This window comes from Acanthisitta chloris, unplaced genomic scaffold (assembly GCF_000695815.1).
Source record: "Acanthisitta chloris isolate BGI_N310 unplaced genomic scaffold, ASM69581v1 scaffold7891, whole genome shotgun sequence".
Classification (NCBI taxonomy): Eukaryota; Metazoa; Chordata; class Aves; order Passeriformes; family Acanthisittidae; genus Acanthisitta; species Acanthisitta chloris.
The window spans coordinates 57,986-69,005 of record NW_008657580.1 but is presented as its reverse complement, the minus strand read 5'-3'; the positions used below and the strand labels follow the sequence as shown (position 1 = coordinate 69,005).

At 37.4% G+C, this 11,020-nt stretch overlaps 1 protein-coding gene across 1 annotated transcript in view; it reads right to left on the bottom strand.

The window, feature by feature from the left end:
- Nucleotides 1-11,020, bottom strand: part of LOC103811774 (kinesin-like protein KIF6) — a 61,339-nt gene that overhangs the window by 10,902 nt on the left and 39,417 nt on the right. Inside the window, exons 6-8 of the mRNA XM_009084766.1 lie at nt 7,144-7,279; nt 5,548-5,636; nt 156-254 (exon numbers count right to left, since the gene is read on the bottom strand). Of these exons, the coding sequence (XP_009083014.1) occupies nt 156-254; nt 5,548-5,636; nt 7,144-7,279 (324 nt within the window). The remainder of the gene's footprint in view (nt 1-155; nt 255-5,547; nt 5,637-7,143; nt 7,280-11,020) is intronic.

The window sequence follows — 11,020 nt, the reverse complement described above, 5'->3', positions numbered from 1 at the left end:
TGTGCATCCCTGCCTCTGCAGATATCATTTCAAGGAAACTCACTGCTAGGGAGGCAGAGTTCTGCCACTGGATGTCTGAGGACTCTCTCCTTTCCCTGGGGGTTGTGTATGCTGCTAAGCCCGGTGCCAATCTTAGAGTGGAAATACTGACTTACTCAGTTTTCGGATTTTTCCAGTAGATGGCAGGATTGGCAAATTCTTGCTTTTCTAACTCTGCAGTAGTTCGTTCATTGTTGGCTGATGAATTGATATTTCTGGCAGAGAATTTAAAAAAGGAAAGAAATTTATTACTAAAATTTTACTGTATTACACTGTGCCAGGTTCAGTTTTGCAGAAGATATTGTGCCCAGGAGTATAAGTCATTTTCAGATGAACAGCTCCAGGTTTGCTGAATGTTCCTCTTTAACTCCTCGAGTCCCTTACCATTCACACCTGCCTAACTCAACTAAAGCAATACCATATTTAAGATGAATAATATTTCGTACTTTATTACACCTATATTACAAATGCTAGAAAGGATGTGTGATGTTATTACCTACTATGTGGTTTAACAATATCTGGGAACTTCACATCGTCATTTTGCTTTAGGATTTCCTGAACATTTTTTCCGTTGATTTGGCAGTTCCTAAAAATGAAGTGATTTAGGGTTTCCAATTCGGTTCTCTAAAAGGACTCTGTGTCTGCTCCCTGAGATACCTAGGCATCCAAGTCATGTAACTGTAGTTTAATAAATCACTACACATCAACTAAACCATAGCAACCATCCATGATTCTATTCTTAGCATGCAACAAATATAAGGTAATGTGAGTTAATGTGATTCTTTTTCACTGCTTTCTTTTCATTGAAATAAGCTTCTTATCTTTTTACTTGCCATGCTCAGAATGCATAATTTTATAAATATTGTGAGTCAGCTCAAGTATTTTATTTTTAAGCTGCAGTAGTTCATATGTTTGAACTATTTTTTTTCCATTCAAATGAAATTAAAATTATTCTCAGAAAATGTTAAATATCCATTTTAGAGGGGATTTAGATTCAGATCCATTGAAAAACCCTAGACACTACAGGTGAGGCAGGGTTTGAGCTCTAGGGATCTCACTTTCAAGTGGCTTCCTGGACCCATGGACAACATGCCAAAACTTGCCTTAGGCAGATCTGGGACAACTGGGCACCTGAGGAAGGTGATATTAACCCCCCCCCCCCCCACTTAGACTGAGTAAAATGATGCTGAAAATCAGGAAATTAACATTATTGTGCTTTGAGATGGACCTTAACCTCCTATCCTCTGCCTGTGGGGCTGCAACAAGACATTTTTTCTGTGGGACACAAACTATTCTCCTGCAAGTCAAGGAAATATATAAGGAATCTTGTAACTGTTTTTTTTAAATGCCTCAAAGTGCTGCTTCCACATATAAGGTTGACAATTAAGAGTGTTAATCTAAAAAATGAGTCCCCCAGGTTGGCACAACCATGTTTTACATATCCCAGAGATTTCTCTAACCTCTAGGCTAGAGGGATGGTTTGTATGGAGATAATTTGCATCCTTCATACTGGAGCTCTGAAATGGCATTGAATAGGTTGAATCATAAAGGGACAAAGAGCATAATTTTGCTGTGCAGTGGTTTGTATGCTTAGATGCAACTTGCTCCTAACCTGTTCTTAGATGTCAGAACTCTCCTCCTTCATCTGAGTGTTAGATGCTGTTCCAGCGATGAGAAAAGAGAATGAATTTTCTAGTAATGCTCTAAATTTAATGGAAAGTAATTATGACAGCATGGGGTGGGGGTAAAGATAGCCCACACAATGCTATGCCTGAAGGACTGAGCATCTAGAATAGTCAACAAAGCCAAGCAAAACCATAGTTGACCTGCTTTAGTGTGAGGATAGTCTTCTTTAAGCAAGAGGTTGGCCTGCAGATCTCTAGAGGTGCCATTCAGTGAACATTCCTGTAAGGCCTGCAAACAGGCACTTCTGGATCACAGTTTGGATTTGGATGGACATACAAGGTGTATAAGTTCTGTCTCTTTGTCTGTTTCCTAAGCTGTAACATTATTCAGGTTGTTTTCATAATGTATAGCTCCCATTTTTATTCTGAATCTGTCTGAATTTTGCTTGAGTTGCATTTCAGAAATCTCAAAGCACTTTCTTCTGACAATTTCAGTAAATTTTCTGCTTTTTCTAGAGATAAGTCTGTCGGCTTTGTATGTCTCTGTTTTTTAATGTAGTACCTGAAGTTTCACCCAGTGGCTAAGTTGCTTTTTTTTTGAGGGGGGAGGCCATTTGTTGGGCGTATATGTCTCAGTCAGGCATGGGGCAGCAGCTAGAGAAATGTACACAGTGTTGCTGCAGTGTTTCCCTTGCTGCAGCAACCCAAGGGCCACAGTCAACTGTCCCATGGACTGATCAACTCCATCAAACACACAGGGTAGAGAAGCCGGAGAGATGATGGGTGTCATGGTATGAATGCTTAATTTTTCACCTGAAAAATAGTGGAAAATCAGGTGGATTAAAATGGAAAGTGAAAAATTTGAAGATGTGCAACCCCTTTTATGTTAAAAACCCCTCAGATGCAGTTCTCCCGTCATCTGAGCCTTGGACATGAGGAGAACAGATGTTCTGTGTAAAGACAGGAAAGATTCAAGCTGCTTAAAAGCTAACCATTTTACTAGCTGGTAACAAAATCAAATTTGGCCTAACTTGCAAATTCATAGATAAATTGTTCAAGTTGTTACCACAGAATGTTAAAACCTTTGAAATGTCTGATGATGTTATTCTCATACTGTTATCATGTAACACTGCAAAAAATTGGCAGGGACGAGAAGTGGTTAGGCAGAAAATTCTGCAAAATATGTAAACATTGCCCTTGTTTCACATAGCATTAATATAGGGAGTAAATTTTGCGATCTGGGACAATAATTGTTAAAAAAATGTGATGTTCAAAGTCATCAGAGAACATGAAGATTTATCTGAAAATATCTCCAAGGGAATCTAAAGGGGCAGGAATATTTTGAAGAAGGAACTGGAGAGCCAAGGAGTCTGAGATCGAACGTACTGTGGAGCTTGCTGGAATAGAACAAATGAGCTTCAGTAAAAGGGAATGAGTTAGGTTCTGAAAGATCTGACTGAGTTAAAAAGGAATGCATTCCTTCTGAGAGAAGGAAAAAAAAGATCTGAATTTTTTTATAAGAGTTGAATAACTATCTAACATTTGCTTGATTCAAGGGGAATACATGAACAGTTCAACACTATTGAAATTAAATGTTCAGAGAGAGAAGTCACTTGTATAGCCAAGGATCTGAGATACTCCTTAATTGAAAGCCATTGTGGGAGAAGACTATATGAGGAAGAACAAAACACTGGGCTTGAATTCTGAAGTGGAGCACACATGGAGAGCTGAGCCTGACATGCGTTTTCAGACTTTTTGCAGACTTGACGGGAACCCATTAAGAGACATAAACATATATACAGTGAGTTGCAGTTGGCACCACAAGATTTCAAACCTTACTGACTGAGGCAGAAATGCTCACTGTTCAACTCTTCTATTAACACAGACTCATTTTAACACTTAACAATCCAGCCGTTTTTTTAAATTGAGAAAAGAGACATGTTTGGCCCTGAATCAAGTACCTTTTATATGTGTGTATCCTTCTGAAGCCTCAAAAGGATTACCAGCTTCCTTTCTCTGTTTTTTTTTAGTTATAAATTGTTAGTATAAATTACATTTTGAGCCTTCCCAAGGCTTGATTTTCTCTGGTAATTTTACTAAGGTGTGTCAAACCATAACAATTGACATAAATCATGCACTAGAAGGTGATCAATAGATTTTGTTCAGACACATAAAAATCTCAAGAAAGACTATGGAATATATTTGTATCCTTTGTATGCTGAGATTGATGATTTATTATTTCTAATCCTGAAGATTGTATTTATATCTATTCGCATTCAGGAGTTTGTCTGAATGGTTTTAGTGCATACTTACTCTGTCAACAACAGTCTTAGATTTCTGACAAGCAGCCCACTAAGTTTTAGATCTGAGATCTTTTGAACACACCTGCTAACAGAATTCCACCTTAAAAGGTTTTATTTACACCACATTATATCAAATACAATTTATATCAGGTTTTGCTTTTGTGACTGGTTATTCTGCTGGGTGAAGATACCAATATCATTCCAAAGAAAGACACTGTTGATTTCTAGGCAAGTTAGAAAAAAGAGCCATTTGTGTCTCAGGACTATGTGACTGAGAAGAGCTACTGTAGTGTGGACTCATTCTGCACAACCACAGGAACTGGTAAGTAAAGTTCCTGTGTCAACTGGGGTCAAGGAAATCCTTGGGAAATAAATATTCTACTATTTTATTCTCTTAATGCCTGTGAAATTGGAAACTTTTGCTTTAAAATGTTATTGCCTCAGGTAGGGGAAAAAGTAAATTTTCATGCACAGTGGGTTGTTAAGCCTGCAGCTCCTGCCTCACAAAAAGCAGAAATAGTGCTTTGACTTCCATATACATTACACTGGAAGAGTACCTGAGTAAAATACATTTAAAGAGCCTAACATAAAATAAGATCAACTTTCTGGAACTGTAGGAAGGAAAGAGTAGTTGACTTCTAAGGATTATTGCAAGAATATTTATCAACGGAGACGGGAAAGTAAAACTATATTCATCTTGGTACCCCCTACAATTAAAGTTCCAAAAGATGAATGTTCTGCATCTGTGATATGCATGCAAGGATCATCCAGTCAGTCTCAGTCAACACATCCATTACTTAGACACAGAGAAACTGTTCATTGAAAAGAACATCTGCTTCCTCACAAGAGATCATGTGGGGCAGTACAGGACTCTGAAGTAAACTTGGCAGCTGAAAGCAACCAGTGCTTTCTGGGAGAGAGAGATACACAAAGGACACCTCCATTTATTGTCCATGAATATGGAAACCTGCACAGTCAGGTTTCTTACACTCTGCTTTCCTTGATGGCTATGAAATATCTATTGCTGCAAATTTAAATTAGAGATTTTGAAATCAGAAGTGACTGATGATGAAACAACCAGAATGATGACATTTTTCTACTGTAGAGGTTGCACCAGCATTTTATGATATCAAAGGTAATATCATTGTGGAATAATATGCTGCAAAAATGTAGCACCATGACATTTTTCAAAAGCAAATCTATTTAGGCTATATATTAAATAGCTTTTAAATTTTTTTTGTTTGCAGTCCCCTGAGCACATTCCAAAGGAGATACAGTCTCATCATATAGCAAAATCAACTGATAACATGTCTTTCTTAGCTATATGTCATGGGGCCCCTAGTGACAGGTTTCCAGGGTCCCATGACCAACAACTCAAAAAGAACTGAGGTACAGTAAGCTACCTTTAATATGATTGCAAAATAACAGAATGATGAAAATTAATTTTCTACACAGTCCTTTCTGTTGTAACAGGAAATAGTGTTTCTGTGTGATATTTGCAAAAACTCTGGTGATCTGCTCTTCTACTAAAACTGCATTTATTCCTATGTAAGTAAGGAAGAGAAAAATAATCAATTTACCTGTTAGCTGATAGATGCTGTGAGGATTTGATAAACTGGAGATAAGCAGTTGCAGTATCTGGTGAACTAACTCTCTCTGTTTTTTCTTGCTGGATTTAAATTGAAAAACAAAATTATGTAGGGCAGGATGTTTTTAGAGTTCTTAATATTGGCCTATAGGTTTCAGCAATAGGAAGGTAAGCAATGACTCATTCAGAAAACACAGACTCTGAATCACACATTATTTTCTCCACTTGGACAAACACTTCTGAACAGAGAGAAAAGTGTTTAGGATTGGTTCCAGTATTTTTAAGCTCAAGTTACAGGTTTTTAATATGTAACAGCATGTGTTCACTGATTTGAGTTTCTTAGGGAGCTCAGATGTATAGGTAGGTCAAGATCCAAGAAATCAGCCCCAATTATTTTTTCCAGTTTTCTAATCTTCTACTGATGAATCATGAGAGGCTGAATCCTAGACCTCTCCTGTTAAGGCATAGAGAAAAATGTGCTCCAGTAGATTCAAGAATATTACTTACAGTGCTTTAAAAAGCCTAAATATTTAGACAGGAAGGTGACTAAAGTATTATACTCTTTGCCACTAATATGGTTAGGGATTTTAACCTGAAAAGTATTTTGCAATGGTAACTTGAAGTTAAGCTAGTTAGATGACACTTTGTGGATAACTATGTTCCTCATGTTAAGTTCCATATTTACTTTGGAGTGTTTTCTTTAAAATACAGTTTTAATTTATACTCAGGAGAATGAACCAAAATATGCGCTAAACATTTATTTGTTTATAACAGCTTTTCCATAAGGAGCAGGTCTTGTCTTCCAGTTGATAATAAATGATATGGGATGGACTGCACTAAGCACTCATTTTCATTAGGCTGATGTACTTACAAAGGCAGTGCTTTCTTGTGAGAGGATATGTCACTATTGTCATTAAAAAAGTGTCAGAAGGGGAGCATAAGAATGCTATATTGTTGTTTCAGTTGAGTATAGCTTTCAGACTGACTGCATTATAAACTCCTAACACACTGCTTAAAATGACATCTCTTTAGTTCATTTTCACACAGGTCATTGAATTAGAGCACTATGTTTCTGTTGGGTTCTTGCATACTGGAGGACCTCAGCTAGAGAGTGAGGAAACACACACTGTGCTGAATGCTGCTGACCCTCTGGGAGCTTCGGAAAACTGAGAGGTTATTGGAGTCTTTAGAAACAAAAGAAGCTAAAAAGCAACTATGTTTGCTGGGATAGACCTGATGAAATAATAGTTTTTCTAGCACTAAAAGAGATTACTTTTCCCAATCTCATCCATTTGTTTTATGTTCTTTCAGTTGTTGGTATTTTGGGCCCATTCTTCCTTATCAATCACGTTGCTTAAGAGAATGTTGAAACAGAAAATAGAGCAGAAGTAAATGCTTTTGCTTTATTTGTGTTAGCTTCACATAAGCATAATTCAGATTACCTTTGTCCAATTTATATTGGCATAAACACAGGTGAACCAGACCCTGAATCCCTCCTTTCTATCTAGTCAATTAACTACTTCTTTAAGAAATGATTGAAGATGTTGCATTTACGTGAAAATGGAAAAAATACAAAGTGAATTCATACCTGTAGATTTTTTGCCTTTTCAGACCACCAGACTTCAAAGTCTTTTCGCAGCTTCATCTTCTCTTTTTCCATAAGAAGCTGCACGTGCTCAATCTCTACCTTCAGCCCTTTGAAGCGACTGGACATTGTTTTATAACTGAGAAGAAGAAAGTGTATTACAGATCCTCCAACACAGGTTTATCCTACCTAGAACAGTTAGAGATTTAAACTATAAAAGAATATATAATAATCAGAGATGCAGAGGACACAGTCAGATGGTAGAAGAAAACATCTTATATTTTATAGAAGCATCACTGGACAGTAAGTGCAAGAAACTTATCTCACAAACCCTTTATTTCACAAAGAAGCTAGTGAAATTCATGTGGGATCAAAATTGATTAACGATCAAAATACAGGCCCAATCACCTATGTCAATTATTTCTTTTGATTTTTTCAGCATGTTACCATTAATAAATAACTCATCTCCAGAGCCTGGATTCAGATAGGAGCTGAGACTGATTCCACTTTCAAGTGGAAGCTTCATTAACCAGGCCTCTTGGCTAACATATAGTTGGAGATTTACCAGGAGTATTAAAGAGACTTACAGATTGCACATAACATAAATGCTAGCAAAATACTTAGAACTAATATCTTTGCATCTATTTTCTTTTATCCTCCTGGCTACAGTGACATTAGAGCAAGGATTGGTTAACCAATGTGTATTCTACATATTATTTACACTTAGTCAATCTTGTATAGCCTAAAGGTTTTTCTTAGGTCAGGAAAGGCAGAACTTTTCTGAATCAACAAAAAAGGCTCAAAATGTATTTGGATTTAAACAATAAGTTTTGAACACTAATCCTCAGGGAGGACATTAAGCTGGTTTTATTCATTTTTAGCCTTTAGCCCAAGCATAAATTTTGCCCACTCACCTACTGTGGCATCTTACAGACAAATCAACAGCATATACACAAATTTAAAAACTATTAGTGAACCACAAAACTGACATTTTTAAAATGTCACAGAAATCCCTGAGGGTAGCTGTGTGTGCAGAATTGTAATTGGAATATACTATCCGTATAATTTATCTTCTGAAGGATAGCAGAAGTCTGAGGCAGAAGTAATACCTTTTTTTTAATTCTTCAATTTGCATTCGAAGTTTCTCTTCTACTGGATCAAATGTATTTAGCTCTTCAGAAAGACTAAAGGCAGCTATAGGAGAAATGATCAGATGTAAGCAATGACCATATGATGTCCAAAGAAGTGACTTGTAATTAGAATATAAACTAATTTTTGAGAGGTAAATAATGAAATGGGCATCATTAACCATTTCTCTCTTTTGGAAGTGCTTCTTCAAATTCCTTATTTAGGCCTTATTTGGTATAGGAGAAACTCGATAACTAGTTGCCTTCTTTTTTTTCTTTTTTTCTTTCAGTAAAGACTGGAATATTAATTTTAGATATGAATAAAAGCATGTTTGACAGTCCATTTTAAATGTTCATCTTTGGCATAGAACCGTATCAAATGCATTCAACGCAAGAGTTCTGGGTACAAAGACAAGACCAGAAGTTGCAAAAAGAAGAGATAACAGTAGCTGTGTTGGTGGTTGAAAATCAAGTAACAGAAAGAAGAGTAAAAGACAAATATTGAAAGAGAAATTAACTTTGGTAAGCAATCAATTCAGACAACAAGTATAAATAAGGAAAATGTCCTGAAACTATATGAGAAAATTTTCAAGGTCAAGGAGGATTGAGAAAATACCTTAACAGTTGTCTAAGTTACCTAAGAAAGCAGCTTAGGATTTCTCTACCCTGTAACAGAGCTAGTTAGCACACAATACATAATATGCTTAAAACAGTAAAGCATATTAAAACAGTCCTTCCATCCTGGGTTATATGTTCAGCTGTGAAAGGAAATGTAAATTTACAACTAGTGTTACAACAGCTTCTACCTCTAGGATGAATGAGAATAGTTTTAGGTTCTCAAGAAGACATGTTTACCCTTTTTAACTCAAGAAAAATCAAAGAAACAAAAGAGATGCTGTAAAATACATACAAGTTTCCATCCTGACTTTTATTTCTGTCGAGAAAATAAATTCTATGTCAGCCTGTCACAAGGCTGAGGAGTGCACCCTCTCGTCAAGGAGAGGAATCCTGTCTGGAACAAGAGGGCAGTAATGACCCCTCTCTGCCTGTCAGCATGCCAGCTGAAACCATTAATCTTTTGTTGTGGCATCCTGCAGCTTAATACAGATGAAGCTGGAAAGCATTTTATTTCATTAGAGTACCGAGGTCAAGCATGTTAATACAGACAGCGAAGGTGGACAAAGCCCATGCACAATTCTCATTTCATACATTGAAAGGTTTTGCTGCATGTGATTACAGAAGAAAGCTAGGGTGAAAACATTTGTGGTGGAGAGGGTACCCTCAAAAGGTTAAAATATAAACTACTTGGAATCTTAAAGTGAACACACAAGACAGAAGGTGCAAACATGATGGCAGAGGAGATGCTGTAACAAGTGGCATTGTAGAAAAGCTATACCTGAACACAACAGATAAACAGAAAGCCATCACAATCATGACAGAATCTTTAAGGAAAGCAGTAAACCTTTCCATGTTTACAGGGGATGAGGATTTTCTTATTTGTCAGATTTCATCCTCAGGAGAAGGCATAATGTGTGAAAGCACAGAGCTACACAGGGAACTTGTTGGGAGACGCTCACTGCAGAGCTTCTGAGGCTTCATGCTGGTTCTGACCTTCAAACATCCAGGCTTGAGAGAAATGTGCTCTTGTGGAACAAACTGAAACGATTTAGAGAGTTACTGCCTCCCAAGTGAGCCATGCGCACAGACCACGTGAACTTCCTTAATATGTTTCCATGAATATTCCAGCCAGGCCTAGTGTGAGCCAACTTCAGCAGTGGTTAAAAGAGACCTGTCTGAGCACACTGAAGTGCATTTGTTCCACCTGTGACAGGGCCTGAGCTCAGGAGGTAGCAGCTCTAGCCCCTTGTAATGAAGTGAAATAATACAGAGCGGAAGACAGTAACATCTTAAAATGTTAAGGCTGTTTCTGAAGTTAGGACTTCCTTATGAAAGCATCACCAAATTCTGCCAGTCATTACAGAATGATGCAAGGCTTCTGCTATAGCTTTCCTTCCTTGATTTATTAGGACATATAATACTTGGAAAAATACTTTTAGTCTCAGTCAAACTTAGGCAGAACTTTGTCACTTAATACAAAACAGCACGAAAAATGTTTTTCTTCTGCTGATTACATGTTGCAGAATAGATTATTTGGTTGCAAGTTACCTTCAGAAATAACAAATTATTTTATATGAGATGAGAACCTTTATGATAAACAGGACTCAGCATCCTCACCCCTGAATACAGCTATGCCCATTATCTCTAGCTGGTGATGAAAGGCAGAACATCCCTGTGGGCAAGGTGAGCAGCACAAAGTTTTGTGAATGGAAAGCAATGAGTATACTGCAAGCTGATGTGGCCCCAGCAGCAAAAAATAGCATTGGATAAATGGCTAAACCCTAGACATCCATCACTGTGCTCTGGTTATGAAAACAGAAGAGATCTGACCACAGTGTCAGGTGAAGCCCAGTGGTGAGCCAAGTCCAGGATTCGCCTACTGGGGCTTTGTAAATTCTCTGGTGTCTTCCCAAGCTGTTGCAGTATATGTTTCAGCTTTTTGTCTTGTCTCCTCATTGCAACAATGTACTTGTGAACTGAATAACATTCTGCTCTAAAGACCAGTCCTTTTTAAATCTGCCTACTGTAATGCATACAAAGAAACACATGGTTCTTTCCTGATGTTCCAAGCAAAAGACATCTATGGTCTGGTGGACTGTATTTCAACACTTTTGTTTCCTGCTGCTTCTGCCTTC